Raw genomic sequence first — 18,550 nt, 5'->3', positions numbered from 1 at the left:
CAGAGCTAGGACTTGCTGATCAGAAGGTCGGCAGTTTGAATCCCCATGACGGGGTGAGCTCCTGTTGCTCAGTCCCTGCTCCTGCCAACCTAGCAGTTCGAAAGCACGACAAAGTGCAAGTAGATAAACAGGTACCACTCCGGTGGGAAGGTAAACAGCATTTCCGTGCGCTGCTCGGGTTCGCCAGAAGTGGCTTAATCATGCTGGCCACATGACCCAGAAGCTGTATGCCGGCTCCCTTGGCCAATAAAGCGAGATGAGCGCCGCAACCCCAGAGTCGGCCACAACTGGACCTAATGGTCAGGGGTCCCTTTACCTTTACTACCTGTTGGTGGGGCTGCCCAGATAAGGGCACTTATAGGCATATGGGCTGGGACCATCCACAATTGCATCCATAATTGGTAAGCTGATAGCTGACAACCCAAAGTTAGACAATAAATAGCACCCCAATTGTTCTCACCTTTGATTACATTCCTCCTGCTTGCAGCCCATCTGGCTATAATTCAGAGCTGGAAGGATGCCTTGGCTTTTACACAGGAGGTGTGGCATAAAAAGGGTCTGTACATTGTTTACTTGGAGAAGCTTAATCATGAACTCAAAATCACCAAGGGCTCTGCTGCACCGAGAGATTTTGTGACCAAATGGTAGCCTTTTTTTATTTAAATGAATGTGATGGACCACCTTTTTCCAGCCAAGTATGATCTTATTTGGAAGAATCACGGAACTTATTTGGCCCTTTGTCTCCTCCCCATGCCCTTTGAACTCTTTTTCTTTTCTTTTCCTGCTTTCCCACCAGTATTAGTTACTGCTACCCTTATAATAATGTTGCTTTTTGATGATTAAATGTTTTATATTTTTGTATGGTTGTTTTAATGGTGTACCTTTCTTGTCTCTTTAATAAGTACCGTATAAGTTATACAGATAAAATTAAAAAAATACATGTAAGAAAAACCTGTATGAAATGTCAAGCCACAAGTGGCATTATAGTTCTGCAGTAGTGGTACCTCGGGTTACATATACTTCAGGTTGCATAGGCTTCAGGTTACAGACTCCGTTAACCCGAAAGTAGTATCTTGGGTTATGAACTTTGCTTCAGGATGAGAACAGAAATCATGCTCCAGCAGCACGGCAGCAGCAGGGGGCCCCATTAGCTAAAGTGGTGCTTCAGGTTAAGAACAGTTTCAGGTTAAGAACAGACCTCCGGAACGAATTAAGTACTTAACCTGAGGTACCACTGTACTAACGCTTATTATGCATATAGTTATATGCAGTGTTGTATGCCTTTGTTTATGTGCTGGTTGCTTGAGGAAACCTGTAGCGAATATGCATGTGAGGATTGTTTTTTAATGAAAGTGATTTAAAAAACAACAAGCAAACACCATTTCTCAGATAGAATTGATTGTATTTTTAGTGGACGTGGTAAACAAAAACCCCTTGTTTCTCAGAAATATCAAGGAGCAAAACAGGAATTGGGGGACGGGGAGTGTGTGGCTAACCTCAACATCAAGATTTCCAGAAAATTCAATCCCTTGGGACATGATGGCAGATGGAAGATTAATTCACATGGGCACCCACCAAACCTCCTTAGAATCATAGAATTGTAGAGTTGGAGGGGACTGTGAGGGTCATCTAGTCCAACCCCGGCAATGCAAGATCTTTTTGCTCAACGTGGGGCTTGAACCCACCACCCTGAGATTAAGAGTCTCATGCTCTACTACCTGAGCTATCCCATAGGGCCTCATCAGTGCCCCATTTAAACAGAGTGTGTGCCAGAGAACATCCCAAAACAGAAAGGGTTCTCTCTTCCGCCTTTTAAAAGCTACCTCTGCTCCTGGCTTTTTTTAAATAGAAGCTTTAGCAGCTGATAATATTTCCATGTGCTGGAAAGCTTTCTGCAGACAGTCTACCACTGTTCAAAGCACAACAGCCAATTTGACCAATTTAGGAGGGCAGCCAGTGATTGTACCTACCTTCTCGTGTGACTGCCCAGTGCAAGACTGCAGTGGGCACTTCACATTTCAGAAAGGTTTGTCTGTTTTCTTTCAGGCAAACCCTGGAAATCTTCCCAGAACACAGGGCTGCTTGATCAAATTGCACATCCTTCCCACTCTATTGTTCCTGGGCCTAAGTCAGAACTGGGCTGGCATATGTGGTGCAGTGATTACAGTGCCAAGCAAGAGATCAGGGGAGAAGGTTCAAATTCTACTCACTGAGTGACTTTGAACCAGTTGCTATCTCTCAGGATAACCAATACACAGGGTTGTTGTGTGAATCGCATGGAGTGGGGTAGCCAGGTATGCTGCCTTTCACTCTTAAGATGTTTTCTATATGTGCTGCTATGTTGTGATATTTTTGTATGGAAAGGATTTTATTATTTGACCCGGTATTGTATTTTGTATTATTATTATTTTAGCTTCTGTTATATTTTTGTACCTTTCTGTAAACCAGTAGAAGACTGTTTTGGTGTTAAGTGGCATAGAAACATATGAAATAAAAAAAGGAATAAAAAGGTTGTGTTCATTTTATCTATAAAAATGCTTGTATACTGCAATTTCATTTTATAAGATAGCAAGGTGGTTTACAACGTGTGTGTGTGTGTGTGTGTGTGGTGAAAACCACCTAAACATTCAAATTGTCAGCTAACTTTCACAGAATATGTTTTCTTAATTGTCTGCATAAGTCTTTGTCTGCATAGAAAAGTTTTCATTAAATGGCGGAAAGTTAAAGGGAAGACGCTCCATCAGGAGAGCATTGCGCAGAACTGGAGTTGATGGCACTAAAGGTTTGGTTTTGTGTCAATGTCAAATTATCCTCACCAACTCAAGGAATGACCGAAACTCCTGCAGATGATCTCGGTGATCATAGAATCAAAGAATCGTAGAGTTGGAGGGGGTATTGGGGGTCGTGTACTCCAAACTCCTGCAATGCACTGATGAAAAGTGGCCATCCAACCTCTGCTCAAAAACCTCAAATGAAGGAGAGTTCACCAGCTCCTGAGGGAGATAACTCCACCGTCAAACAGCTCTTACTGTCATAAAGTTCTTCCTGATGTTTAGTCAGATTCTTGCACTTGGATCACACTGGGATATAAGGGTCCAGGCAGTCCTTTGGTACCCTGGACTTCAGTTGGTCAAAGTTTTGTAAATTAATTCAAAGACCTTGAAGTATGGCTAGTATTAGACCTGGGCATGAAATAAGCGCCCTCCCATCATTTGCCTATTTGAAGATAGTTACAAAATCTAGCTATTCCAAGGCAAGGAGAGGAGGTACAGGAGCTGACCTTGAGAATGGGGAAGAGAATTTGGCCAGCTTCAAGGGCTAGAGGTAAGAGAAGAAATTCACATCGTTCTACTTTTATTATAAACCTACGCAGTTCATATTTCCCAAACCATTGACTTCAGATTTACATCTATGTTTGTTCACTGTGTGTGTGGTATTCGTTTAAAATAAAGGTGTATGCACAGAGTCGTGAACTATGTCCACCCCCATCCTGACTGGATCACTGAATTAGGACTTGCCAGACAAACAGGCAAAAGCAAATTTGCAAATTACAATTTACCAGGTTGCCTGTTTTGAGCAAAGATTGACTCTAGGTCACTAGAGAGCAAAATGTTTGTAAAAAAACACACAAAATAGCTTATAGGCGAGAGAGTGTTGCTGTGTTGCTGTGCTACAGATGACTAGCAGTACTTAAAACAGTGGAGTTTTTATTCCCTTCCCCCCCCCACACACACACACACATCAGATGTTGTTTTCGTGCTAATTTCTACATCGTGTGCTTATTGAAGAGGTAAGATTTGTCACACAGCCCTCCTTGATTCTTCCTCCTCTGATGGACCTAGCAAGGAAGGTGCATTGAAATAGGCATACATCTGCTCTTCGGACATGTGTGCTGCATGTCATTGTTTGATGAACACATGGGGGTACATCACATTCTCAACACTGGCTTTGTTTGTGCCATGGCTGGCCACAGCTTTGCCCTGGACATTTCTTTTCCATGCCAAGTTTCAACCCTGGAAAATGTCAGATGAAAATTTAGACAGCTCCTTTGGAAAGAAGCAGAGTGCATTGTTTCAATGGGGACGCGGATGGCACTGTGGTCTAAACCACTGAGCCTCTTGGGCTTGCCTATCAGAAGGCTGGTGGTTCGAATCCCCACAACAGGGTGAGCTCCCATTGCTCTGTCCCAGCTGCTGCTAACCTAGCAGCTCAAAAGCACGCCAGTGCAAGAAGAAGAAGAAGAAGAAGAAGAGGAGGAGGAGGAGGAGTTTGGATTTGATATCCTGCCTTTCACTCCCTTTAAGGAGTCTCAAAGCGGCTAACATTCTCCTTTCCCTTCCTCCCCCACAACAAACTCTGGCTACATGGCCCAGAAAGCTGTGGACAAACATCGGCTCCCTCGGCCTGAAAGCGAGATGAGCGCTGCAATCCCATAGTTGCCTTTGACTGGACTTAACCATCCAGGGGTCCTTTACCTTTTTACCTATTGTTTCAACTCTTGAGCGGTTGCAGGAAGTCCCCAGTCGAGACACCAGCAGAAGGAGTTTTTTAGAGACAACAACAACAACAATGCTGAAATACTGTTGTGTTTGTTTGATTGTTTGATTGTTGCATTTATATCCCATATTTTTTTCCAAGGACCTCAAGGTAGTGTACATGATTTCCCCCCCCTCCTTATTTAACCCTCACAACAATTCTGTGGGGGAGGTTCTGCTAAAAGGCAGTGACTGGCCCAAGGTCACCCAGTGAGCTTAATGGTCAAGTGAGGATTTGAGCCCTGGTCTCTAACCTCTCTAACCATAACACAACACTACCCTGAATATATTTTTGCTCCCCTGGGCTTTCCCAGTGGGGGTTTCATTTTTGTTTTAACAATATTTGTTGGTTTTGTGTTTTTCACCGTTTTTATTATTTTATGTCTTGAGATTGCGGTTTATAACGTGATTAATAAATTAATGGTATTATTAAGACATACCTCTCCCACCTTTCCTCCACGAATCGCAAAGGGGCCTACATGGTTTCTCCCTGTCTTCAATTTACCTTCATGATGGCCCTGTAGGGTAGACTAGGCTGAGAGCTTCATAACTGAGTGGGAATTTGAACTCTGGTCTCCACAGTCCTAGCCCAGCGCTCTAACCACTATGCTATGCTGTCTCTCAGTATTTCAGTCACTCTTATTCTGGGAATTCACCACCACACTCGGGGGAAAACCAGTGCAGACTTTTTCCCCCATATGAACTGGGCCACGAGCTCGGTAGATCTCATGGTCGACGTGCTGGAATCAGCAGCCACACACAGCTACTTCCCCTTCCTCTTCCTGTGATGTCTAGTTAAGCTGAAACCTAAGCTGTTGCATCACTACAGAGTGTATTTTCAGTTCTCTCTCCTCCCTACCCGGTTTCAACTCATGCATTGGAATGGTGACAGGGAGACAAAGTGATGATGTCATGCTGCTACACATTTCCCCTAAGTAGGTGTTAACAGTGAGAAAATGGAGAATCAGGGGGAACCAAGGCTGACATTTGTGGCAGCAAAGGCACCTTCTTTAACAGTGCTGGGGCAAAAGGTGCACTATACATTGCAGAATTTGCACAAAAGTAAACCTACAATGCCACATCCCCGATTCCCAACCATGTCAAAGAAATATAAATTTCCCCAGATGGAATACAGCGTTTGTTGCATCCTTTCCTAAACCTGTCGTGCATGTATGTGTTAGTTATTTGTTTTACAAATAAATCAGTTTAGCTGTAAGAATTAAGCGACGTACATGAATTGAGATGCAGATGGAGGACAGTTTCACAGAGCAATGGGCCATTATCTTCCGTTGGAGTTATTCTGAGAGTTGAGCCACACAGCCAGGAAAATCACGTGATGTCGCTTAGCGTGAAGACTATACCACTTCTACCTGCAAGTATGGAATTGTGACTTTCAACTCTTCCCCCAATGCAAAGCAGACTTTCTGGATGCAAAATACGTCTTCCTGACATTTTTTTACAACATTCATTGATAGGTGTTCTTACCCACCCTTCACCTTAGGACCCCATGGCAGGTTACAACAATATGAAAATGCCGTACACAAGAATGGGGAAGGGCTGTAGCTCAGCACTTGAGGTTCTGTTCGCAATGCAGAAGGTCCCAGGTTCAGTCCCAGGTAGGGCTGGGAGAGACCTCCTGTCTGAAACTCTGGAGAGCAGCTGCCAGTCAGTGTTGGAGAATACTGAGTTAGATATCCCAATGGTCTGCCTCCGTATAAGGCAGCCTCCTAAGTTTATAATACTAAAATCAGTTCAAACAATTTACAATCAAGGAAATAGGGTGGGGTCTGATATTGGTATATTTTAGATGCTAAAATTCAGGGTAAAGAGGTGTGACATCAGCATGTAATGAAACTATATCATATACAATGAAGGTGCCAGGCACACCTCTGTGGGGAAGATCAAAATTCTGCAGTTTAGGGGCTGCCCCAGAGAATGCCCTCTGCAAGTCTCCCACCCAATGGACTTCCAAGGGCAGTGGAAACATCAAGGGGGGGGGCTCTACCAATCTTCCAGCTATTTGGGGGCAAAGATGTTTAGGGTTGCATTCACATGGCAACTCGTCTTTCTTGTTTTTCCTGACCTTCCCCTGTTATTTTCCACATTATATTTGAGTTTTTGCACACTATAAATGCTCATTTCTGTATTCTTTGATTCTGGGGGGAGGAGGGGAGATCATTTCCTTAACCTGGAAAATCACAGGGGTAAAGTGACAAAATTTGGGTTGCTATACCAGCATAATTTTTCCCCCTGCATCGGGGAACCATAGGGAAACAATGCTGCATTTATGTATAAGCTAAACAAGCTATAGCTTAGGGCCCCACTCTCTTGGGGGGCCCAAGAAAAATTTTAAGGGGGAAAAAACAGAATGGATGTACATTTCCAAAATATAAGATAAGAAACAAATAAAATAAAACCTACATACAGCAATAGTGTTTTGTGCTGTGTAGGCTCCTATGATGTAAGTAATGGGCCCCCAATCATTTTAAGTTAGAGCTTAATAATTATTTCACTATTAATAAGCTTATTTTTAATTGTATTTCAGTTCAACAATTACTTTGATAAAATACATATTTTGTTATGTGCAAATGGCTTTAGATACTAATTAGGTCCATAAATTACCATATAGCATATATTCAACACAAAAAAACAGTGACAATTTTTTATTGACAAAGGACAGCTGGACATATAAAGGGCCCCATTACCTTTAGTAACTTAAACCTAAATCAAACCTAAATCTGGCCCTGACGGGAACAAAAGCACACATATGCAGAAAAGCAGGAAATAGCAATATTGTCTAATGATGTTCATTGTCTCTCCCAACCGTGTCTGCAGTTGCTGGGGATTAAACCTGGGACCTTCTGCATGCAAAGCAGATGCTCTGGCAATGAGCTATGGCCCAACCATTTCAAAAAGTTTGAAAAAAAGACATCAGATCAATCACAGTGTAATGTGACATTTTACCCTGATTAGCCCTTAAGTCATATGCAATCCACAATTGGCCTCCCCTCTTTCATCGACCCCCATTCCATGACTCACATCTCTGTTTTCATGTCGTGTCTTTAAAAATAAGAACATTTTTACGTTTGCTGGTCCCATCTTAATTGCAGGTTAATCTAATAAACTAGTTTATCGTTACCTAGAACAGCTGGATGCTGAAGATACAATTCTTTGACTCAGACCGTCAAACAATCAGGATGATGACATTCAAACAAGCTACACCCATGTTCCGTGCACCTTATCTGTGCTCCTGTTCATGGCTGCTGAGATCATTTGCTCTCCTAATTGGCAACATCCTGGCTAATGTACTGTCCCGTCCCAGACTGAAGCCTGCATTTCTCCTAAGGTTTTGGAGGTCATGGATGCTTGAGCTCCAGAAGCAACTCAGGCAATGGCAAGTACTCCCTGGCTGCTATCTCCTTTCCCATGGGCCACAGCAATCTTCAGCCGGATGGAATTACACTTCTCCATCATGGAGCGCCATACTTTAGTGATCCCATCATCCATGGCGGAGGAGAGGAAGAAGAAGATGAAGGGGTCCAGGAAAGCATTGCATACACTGGGCAGCACAGCCACACTGCGCCACCAGACGTTATCCATCACAATGAAGCCCACCACATGGGACACATTGTAAGGACCAAAGCAGAGAACAAAGAAGGAGAGTGTGGCTGTGGCCACCCGCACCGCACGGCGTTTCTTTCTCATGTGGAGATGTGACCCAACCAGGACACGGATGCTGCCGGCGTAGCAGAAAGAGGTGATGACCAAAGGAAGGAAGAACAGAACCATGGACAGCTCCAGCCTCACAGGTGCCAACACGGCCAGCTGCTCTTTGCTGAAGTTGCTGTAGCAAGAGGACCCATTGCTCTCAAAGACCCTGGACGGGATGTCCCTGTTGGTCTCCAGGGCAAAGATGAGAAGCCCATGGAATCCGACGAGACTCCATATCCCCAAGGAGACCAGGCACGAGTAGCACGGCTTTTTGTAAGCCTGATAGTGGATGGGATATGCAGCTCCTAGGAAGCGCCCCACGCTGACCACAGTCAGGAAGCAGGCACTGGTGTAGATGGTACCAAAGTGGATCAGGTTGTAAAGGGGACAGACAAAGTCTGGCTTGACCCAGTTCACCTTGCTTATCTCCAACATCTTGAGCGGTAGGAAAAGGACAAAGACCAAGTCCGACAGGCAAAGGTTCATCATGTAGATGAGGTTGGGGGTCAGGCGAGCCTTGGCCCGGCAACAGAAGACATAGAGGGCCAGAAGATTGGAGGGCAGCCCCAGGAGGATGGTAACCCCGTAGACAACCAACGAGACCAATGTCTCCCACTCTTCCATAGCATCGGGATCAGAGGGCAGGCTGAGCCAAAGGCATTTCCTTTAATCACTGCTTGCCTACCTGCTCATCCATTCTCCAGCAACTTCTCGAGTCGTACCGGAGGGGTCCCAAACTGAGTGCTGAGTAGCTATGTGTGTGTGCGTGTCGGAGAGAGAGAGAGAGTTGAGACACAGGGAGCAAACCGCGCTTAAGGTGAAATGGACTGTGAGAGATTGTTCGGTGCAGGTGACCATGAGCCAAGGCAATAAAGCCATAAACTCCCGGAAAGCTAGGCAAGAGCAGGAATTGTTAATGGCCCATTGGGCTTTTAAATACACCTAGATTGAATGGTGGGGGTGGGGAGAACAAGTGACTCGGAAGCAGGAACAGACCTCCTTGGACATTTGGAGTTACCTTTAGGGAAATTGTTGGAAGCATCAACTGCGCTCAAGACTGTGGCGCTTTCTTGCCTTCTACAAAATTTTGCATCCCTGAAAATCTCAACTAACATTTGACATAAACCAAGCTACTAGCCCCTGGGGTTTTGGAGATAAAGCTCAAATATATGCAGTCATGGGGGAAAATAAAGTGCACCCTCTTTTACACAGGTAAAGGTAAAGGGACCCTTGACCATTAGGTCCAGTCGTGGCCGACTCTGGGGTTGTGGCACTCAACTCGCTTTACTGGCCGAGGGAGCCAGCGTACAGCTTCCGGGTCATGTGGCCAGCGTAACTAAGCCGCTTCTGGCGAACCAGAGCAGCGCACGGAAACGGCGTTTACCTTCCCGCCGGGGCGGTACCTATTTATCTACTTGCACTTTGAAGTGCTTTCGAACTGCTAGGTTGGTAGGAGCAGGGACTGAGTAATGGGAGCTCACCCTGTCACGGGGATTCGAACCGCTGACCTTCTGATCGGCAAGTCCTAGGCTCAGTGGTTTAACCCACAGCGCCACTCTGAGCTGGTGCCAAACACAGAAACCTGAGAGGATGAATCAGAAGACAAGAGCCCCCTGAATCCAATATCAAGGATCCCCTTGAGGAGCCTTTTAGGCTGACACCTGATGAAGAAAAAGGAGGAGGTGAAGGCACCACCCTCCCAGTCTTCAAGAGCACCAATGCCAAAAGTGCCCACAGTGCCACTCGTGTCCCTCCATAACAAACTTAGTTGGTCTCTAAGGTGCTACTGGATGGAATTTTTTTTATTTTGTTTCTTTTTCCCATGACTGTATATGTGAAGAGATTTGATACATTTCAAACTTTGTAAGGTACCTGCCAGGTATGAAGAACCACATTGGAGACCAATCTGTGGGTCCCGCCATCAGCGCCTAAGGGCCTGATGACCTGGACCAGCCTGCTCTGTTATCTCATCTCTGGAATTCTTCCCCAAGGAAGCTTGCCTGTCACCACCCACAGTTTATTTTTAACACCAGGTGAATGCCTGTTTTTCACTGTTTTGATTTGCCATTGCTTTCTCTTGCCATTCTGCTTTTGCTATTTATTGCATCATCATTGTTGTTGTCATTTATTTACCTTTTTTATTAAAAAAGGGGGGGAAATTGTTTTGGGAGCTTTACCAAACTAGACATTTTATCAAATGAGTCTTTGATGCCAGTAGGGAATTATTCCGCTTCTCCAAAGCCCAAAAAACATCTTTTAAGAGCAGGTATGGGAAAGCTTTGGCATTGCTGAGCTGCACCTCTCATCAGCCCCAGCAAACATGGCCAATCATGGGAGGGGGCTGTAGTCCAGCAACATCTGGAAAGCCAAAGATTCCCCAAAGGCAAAAGTGGTCAGAACACTAAATATAACATCGACCTTTATGAAGTAGGCTAGTTTCTACACGCACTCACACATTCCTATCTATCCTGCATCTTAGCGAGCAAATGGCATTATCAGGGTGCAAAGACAGCCTGGTAAAAACTGTCAAGGAGGGAGACAAGGAAGGATGGTGCCTGGGGAGAAGGGGTGTAGCTTGGGGTTGAGGTGAGATTTGGCTTCCAAGAGGCTTGGGGACTGCATTTCCTCCTGGGCCTGAAGTTCCCCAATCCCTGTTTTATGGCTGTTATTCTTCCCTTGTGTGCCAGTTTTGAAGTGTTTTTTCTAAGTGAGTAACCAATCACTGATTAAAATAAAAAATAAGTTATTTCCTAATGACTATACAGTCTGATGCCTCAGCTTCTCTTTACCCCATTTCATACATTATTCTTTGGTTTATTGACTCTCTGCAATTGTTAACTATACCGCTCATCCTTCCGCTGTTTTAGTCTTTATAGGCCATCATTTTTTTTAAAAAAAAGCATTTCAAATAATGTTTATTTTAGTGACATATCACATGGCATTATTTCCACCAGGGTGAGAAAACAGATTCAGTGACTCAGTGAGGAAGCATGCTCTGCTGACTGACGGAAAGTTTACTCTCCAAAAAGACCCAATCAGAGAAGCACAAGCCGGGGAAATGTCCCCACCCCAGAGGTGACATTTCCCTGTTATTTTTTTTCCCCCTTTGAGTTTGAATAATCACTAGCCTACGTGATTCAGTAAAGATGCCACTGTGGGAAACGGTTCTCCTAGAAACCTAAAAAGCTGCCCCATGCCAGCTCAGAGCTAACTCAGTATTGTGTGCCCTGAATGGGAGCAGATCTCCAAGATTTCAATCAGATGTCTGTCCCAAACATGGGCATCTATGCAGGGGTGGGGTGGGGGTTAGGCAAGAGGCAGCCCCTTGAAACAGACCAGAATCCCCAGATACCCAGCTTTCTTCCTTTTTTTAAAGTGAGTTTCTACTAGCATTTCCAAAACCTGAGATATGGGACAAAAGGTACAGGCAGTATTCTTCTGATTTAGGGATGGGGGGAACCAGCAGTTTCCACTTTTCAGTGTTTGTCTCCCACCCAAACCAGGAGATGCCTGTGCTTGAACTTGGAATCTTTAGCACACAAAGCAACAGCTCTGCCACTGGGCTATGGGCCTTACCATAAGCTGTGGCTGCAGTGACGCAGCAGTTTATTCCCCCAACTGTTAATTTTTGAATTGTATTTGAGATTTCCCATAACATAAGAGCCACTTCCTGAAAACAAATGAAACAAGCTGTTTGCAGCCCCCTTAACCAAAAAAAATTCCCTGGAAGTAAAGTAACTAAACTTGGTTTGTATACCAGCTTACAGTTCTTTCCTGCTATTTTCATGGGGGAATCAAGGGGGAACAAAAGCACGGATGTGCAGAAAAGGTACAGGAGAGTGAGGTATTGAAGCTCAGGACAGCAATACCTCTCCCCATATGAACTAACCTTTACCCTGTGATCACAATCTGAGGCCCTACTTCATGTGCCTCCTCAAGAAGTCCAGGGGGTGGCAACACAAGAAGGGTCTTTTTGTGGTGGTTTCCTGTTTGTGGAATGCTTTCCCCAGAGAGGCTGACCTGGTGCCTTCTTTAGATATCTTTAGGCGCCAGACAAAAAAGTTTGTCTTCAGCTAGGCATTTGGCTTATTAACATTCTTTGGCCTTTTAAATGGGTCTCTAAGAGGGGTTTGTTTTGCTTTTGTTTTATTATGTATTCTGTGTTTTCATTCTGTACAGTGGTACCTCGGGTTACATACGCTTCAGGTTACATACGCTTCAGGTAACAGACTCCGCTAACCCAGAAATAGTACCTCGGTTGAATAACTTTGCTTCAGGATGAGAACAGAAATCATGCAGCGGCAGCAGGAGGCCCCATTAGCTAAAGTGGTACCCCAGGTCAAAAACAGTTTCAGGTTAAGAACGCACCTCCAGAATGAATTAAGTACTTAAGCCGAGGTACCACTGTATTTTTATGTTGTGAACTGCCCTGAGATATTTGAATGAATGGCAGCATACTAATTCTAACAACAAAAACAACAGCGTCCAGTGATGTTCATTGTTGTGTCACACCATGTTTAATGGAGCGAATGATATTTATCATGACATGCCAGTACAGTGGTACCTCAGGTTACAGACGCTTCAGGTTACAGATGCTTCAGGTTACAGACTCTGCTAACCCAGAAATAGTACCTCAGGTTAAGAACTTTGCTTCAGGATGAGAACAGAATTTGTGCGGCAGCAGCGGGAGGCCCCATTAGCTAAAGTGGTACCTCAGGTTAAGAACAGTTTCAGGTTAAGAACGGACTTCCAGAACGAATTAAGTTCTTAACCCGAGGTACCACTATATACTGGTCTAAAAGCCACAGTTCCATAGTGTTGCCAGTAGTTCAGGCATGCTATTCTTCACACATAGCTGTACTTCCCTGTGAAGTTTAACGAGCAAGCCCTCTTCATGGCGAACTTTGGAAATTGTAGCTCTTTGAGGGATCTCCTAATTGATGGACAGTGTCTTGCAATAAATAAAAAAGACCACACAGAGTCAAAGGTCCAAAAGAAAAAACTTTTACTAAAATGGCAAAGGCTTGTTGCAAAATCTTCAGGAAAAAAACTTCAGACACACGAGGTACAAATGAAAGTAAGAGAGAGATACAGAGTAGCTCAATGAGTGCAAGAATTTATCTCTACTGGTTCAGCATAACCTTGAAGTAGTCATTTGCATCAGAAGTGAACCTTCTAGAAGCTTCCAGAATTTCCCAGCACTTTCCAGTTTCTGCCCTCAAAGACTTTAGTCGTGACACTAATAACTCCCAGCACACTTAACAAACTGCAGTTCCCATGTTTCTTCAGGAACGCCGTGACTGTTAAAGTGGTCTAAAAGAGTTTTAAATGTATGGTATGGATTTACCAAAAAAATAATGTTCGCAAAAATGTTCATTCCTTCTTCCCTTAGTAAGGTAAGATTAGGGGGGTATGCTTGTCAAAGTGAGCTACCACCACCACCAGACCATGTAAAGCAAGTTTCTGGATTAAGGACCATCTCCAGATGACAGGAATTAGCCCTAACCCAATTTAGATGATCCCCCCATCAACAGTGTCTCTGTGTTATCTGGATTAAGTTTCAGCTGCTGTTGCTGTTGCTACTTTTAATACCAGCATTATCCATTCAAATTTAGCATATGTTGCCTTTTCAACAATATTATCCCCATATGAGGTAAAGCCTTCTCATTTATAATGAGTGTTAAAATGATGTCGGAATGAATTGAAGCAGTTTTAGCAATAATGTTAAAAAGGAATATGTAAAAATGGATTGATAATAGATGAAAAAATAAGGCTATAATATGTTAAGATAAAGAAATAAGATAAAAACAAAGAGGGAAAGGATTTGCTGAATTAACTACTAGAACTGGAATACAAAAAAGGGAGGTGTGAGGAGGTCAGGAAACAAGTAAATGAAAAGTAAGACATAGAAAGAGGGATTTATTTTTAATTGTCTTCATTTTTTCTGTATTTTGTATCTTTTGTTTTTTCTTTCCTTTTTATTCTCTTTTTATTACTTTTGTAACCTTTTTTGAAATCTGAATAAATATCATTTTAAAAAAATAATAAAGCCTTCTCATTTAATTTTGTGTGTGTTAAACAGCACAGCAGCAAGACCATTATAAAAGCTAGCAACCCACAGGGGCTAAGAGTCTTCACAGCTTCTGGAAGCTTCCAGGCTAATCCCCAAAGAGTGTTCTCCACAGATAACTATGTACTTTGCTACACTACATTTAAGTGTGTGTGTGTGTGCGCGCACGTGTGTGTGTGTGTGTGTTTTCCACCCTGTCAACAAAACAGCTTCTTTAAACCAGTAACACATTTACAGCAGGTCATCGTGCTGACGATTGCATGGCATTTAAAAAGAAAAATGCAAACACAATCGCATTAACCGATAAAAGCGTCTGAAGATCAGGATTGGCTGGAAGGGAAAGAGGGCCTCTTAATGAAGTGTGTGACACATGCACAGCCAATGAAACAGTAATATTGACTTGCTGGCGTTTCATGGCTCTCCTGCTCACAGCTGTTGTTTGCATTCCCTCCAGCTTGTTGCAGAGGAGATCTAGCCCGCTTCTAGAGTGATTGTTGGTTTGCTGACTCCTGCCCCTGTGAATAGCTTATAAAATGCTTCCTTTGACAGGGCCTCCTGCTTCCCCATGCAGGAAGGGTATGAGAACTGCTCCCAACATGCATGTCCCAGTTTGCACACTCAACACTAAGGCAGGCCACAAGAGATAGATGGGAAGGAACAAGCAGGTGAGCTTTGCTGAGAGCTACATCCTGATTAAAGGTAAAGGTAAAGGGACCCCTGACCATTAGGTCCAGTCGAGGCCGACTCTGGGGTTGCGGCGCTCATCTCGCTTTATTAGCCAAGGGAGCCGGCATGCAGCTTCCGGGTCATGTGGCCAGCATGACTAAGCTGCTTCTGGCAAACCAGAGCAGCGCACGGAAACACCGTTTACCTTCCCGCCAGAGTGGTACCTATTTATCTACTTGCACTTTGACGTGCTTTCGAAGTTCTAGGTTGGCAGGAGCAGGGACGGAGCAACGGGAGCTCACACCGTCGCAGGGATTTGAACCGCCGACCTTCTGATCAGCAAGTCCTAGGCTCTGTGGTTTAACTCACAGCGCCACCTGCGTCCCTTACATCTTGATTAGGCATCAGCAAATTTGCCAATTTCAGTTTCTCTCAGTTTCTCATTTTGTCCTTTCTTATGTTCGGTTCTCCACAGCAGCGTGATGGTGATGATGATGGTTTTAACAGTCCTCCTGAAAACCCTTTAGTGTTTAGTGCATATTTCTCCCAATGAAAAACATTTTTAACCATGTTTTGCCTAACACACACATTTTTGCAGAGCAGTATTCCCCAGTAGAATCTGTGTGTGTTTGTGTGATTGTCACAGACATATGCATTTGTGTACACAATACTTGGTCAGAGAAATGCATTGCAAAATTAAGAATTTCAAATGATGGCTGTGTTTCTTATTATGGTCTTAGTCTTTAAATTGGCATCTCTCTGTAAAGCAAGGTACAATGACCACCCTAATGTGTAGATTAAGTTTATGTTTAGATCCATACCGTGAAAAGTTTCACAGTCTGATTTTTGTATGTTAGATTTTTATAAAAGTGACATTTCTATAAAAGTTTGTTCCAGCATCTTTGAGCAGGTCCCACAGCCACTGACACCCAAGGCCTCAGAGCTTCCTCCAGGGGATTGTGGTACAATAAAATTTGGGCTCTGATCAGAGTATTTCTGCTCCCAGGTCAGCCCACAGAGGCCCTAGAATGGAAGCCAGTGGCCAACTAACATTTTGAGCCCAGAATCCTAAAACTGTAATGGGCAACCCAAAATACCCATTTCACATAAGCAATTTTGTGATTTTCAGATTTCACACAAAATACCCCAAAGAAAAACTCCTACACACCCCAAAAGAAATACATAACAGACCAACCAAAGCAGGACATCCCCACTTGCCAAAATATCTCCACGAACCAAAGGGAAAATAAATCATTAAGAGGGGCAAGGGGCACTGGAAGGTGCCAAGAAAGTATCTGGGGATGCTGTAGTATTCGTGAGCATCATGTTATAGATCCCAGGTGTAGGTGATGGTCCACTCAAGTTTGGGAGAAGGCCATGGGTGGTGATGGGGTCCCTGCTCAGTGACATCCCTAGCTGTTAAGCTCTAAAACCTCTACCTGGGGTGGGGTGGGGGAGTGGCAGGCCTGAGTCAACAGAGGTAGCAGTCTGGATACATAGTCTTGGAAAAGGCTGAAGTCATCTTCCACTTGATTTCCCTGGAACCCAGACGTCACAGATTTACTTATTTTTATTGTTTCATAACCTCTTGCTTTCAAAATACAAAACAGTGTCAAGCTCCTAACTGTACAGGCCAGCAAAGTTGTGAAAGATGGTCTATTTACTGAGGAAGACAGGCATTGTGATATTGTGACATAGCTAAATAGGTGCAGTTGGGGAAGTAAGTTCCTAGAAGTGAGAGCAATGTTCGGTAACACACAAACACACACTGGGGGAAGGACTGTAAAAGAGGGGAGAAAATCTGTTCCGTTCCTTTTCTTATCATTTTGTAAAATTCCATGTATACATGCAAAGTATTGCACTGCAATACAGTATTTGTAGCAAAAAAATAAAACAAATCACATACTTGTGCAGCATAGGTGTTTGTTTTTAACCCCCTCCAGTCCATGATGCTTACTGTAGGTTGTTAGGGGTTTGAATAGGTCAGTTCTCTCATCCCCTATCAACTCACCCAGTTTCCTTCTCCATATGTAAGAAAAGCCTGTTGGATCAGGCCTATGGCCCTTCTAGTCCAGCATCTTGTTCTCACAGTGACCAGCCAGGTGCCCATGAGAAACCCATAAGCAGGACTTAAGTACAACACCACTTTCCTCTCCTGCATTTTCAGACATCCAGTATTATCGCCTCCATCTGTGGAGGTAGAACATGGTAGCCAAGCCTTATCTGCAATGAATTTGTCCAATCCTCTTTTAAAGCCAACCTACCGTATTTTTCACTCCATAAGGCACACTTTTTTCCTCCTAAAAAGTAAGGGGAAATGTGAGTGCGTCTTATGGAGCAAATGGCACTGCGCAGAGAGGGAGAACAGCGCAGCGGCCCTTCAGCGACGCGCCTGTCCTGCGAAGCCAGAGGAGGAACAGAGGGGGCTCCTTCTGTTCCTCCTCCACTTGGCTGTAAGAAAGAGCTGTAAGTTTCAGCTTCCTGAGATGTCTGCCATGGAGCTTAGGTGATTTTCAGTCTCCAGCCAGCAGACAGATCGAGCTTCAGGAAGTGGTTTTGTGGTGGCACAACCTGAAAGATAGAACCTGGGGAGAAGGATGCTCTGTACATAGAATAATAGAATCGTAGAGTTGTAGAGTTGAAAGGGACCCAGAGGAACATCTACTGTATTTTTCGTTCCATAAGACACACTTTTATCCTCCTAAAAAGTAGGGGGAAATGTGAGTGTGTCTTATGGAGTGAGTGGCGCTGCACAGAGAGGGAGAACTGCACAGCGCTCCTTCAGCGACGCGCCTGTCCTGCGAAGCCAGAGGAGGAACGGGGGGGGGGGCTCCTTCTGTTCCTCCTCCCACTTGGCTGAAGGGGCGCTGCGCAGCTCTCGCTCTCTGTGCAACACCCCTTCAGCCAAGCACCTCTCCTGGCTTCTGCCTTAACCGTACGCAGCCTCTTCAGGCAAGGGGAGCCTTCATCCCGCTGCCTGGGAGAGGCTGCAAGCGGCTATCCCATAAGCCAGGACAGCAAGAGGGATCGCTGCGCAGCGATCCTGCTTGCTGTTCTGGCTTATGGGATTCGGAATATTTTTTCTTGTTTTCCTCCTCCCAAAACTAGGTGCGCCTTATGGTCTGGTGCGTCTTATGGAGCGAAAAAACGGCAGTTGGTGGTATCACCCTTTCAACTGTCACCTCAATATTTTGTAGATCCCAAAGAGTCATAGTCCTTTCCATATTGATAAGAGGGTTTTAATTATCCGTCACTATTTATTGCTTTGTATCGCCCTTCCTTTTATATAACATCTTCCATCGGTATGTACATGTGCATATCATGGGAACCTCTCAAGTATTTAGAAGCAACTCCCTTAGTTTTTGCTGGTCCCAGTTTGCTGCCAAACTGATACGGCTGTCACTCAACCTTCTGTGTTGGCTGCTGCAGGGAAGGACAGTAGCTGAAGACAAAAACCTGTTTTCCATTTTGATACAGGGGATTATATATATAGAACAGTGTGTGGATTTCCATTACGTGCTACTCAAACAGTAATGTATTTTAAATGAATTGCAGGATGGCCTACGAC

The 18,550-nt window shown here is 44.2% G+C and overlaps 1 protein-coding gene across 1 annotated transcript; it reads right to left on the bottom strand.

The window, feature by feature from the left end:
* Positions 1-7,919: 7,919 nt before the first annotated feature.
* LOC310850533 (G-protein coupled receptor 42-like) lies at positions 7,920-8,870 on the bottom strand (the record flags this gene model as incomplete). The annotated part of the gene is made up of 1 exon (XM_083752053.1): positions 7,920-8,870. The coding sequence occupies one exon, from the start codon at positions 8,868-8,870 to the stop codon at positions 7,920-7,922; it is 951 nt and encodes a 316-aa protein (XP_083608179.1).
* Positions 8,871-18,550: the final 9,680 nt, after the last annotated feature.

Source organism: Podarcis gaigeae (assembly GCF_964106915.1).
Source record: "Podarcis gaigeae genome assembly, chromosome: 8".
Taxonomy (NCBI): Eukaryota; Metazoa; Chordata; class Lepidosauria; order Squamata; family Lacertidae; genus Podarcis; species Podarcis gaigeae.
Note: the sequence above shows the minus strand (reverse complement) of the source record. Positions and strands in the feature narration are given on the sequence as shown.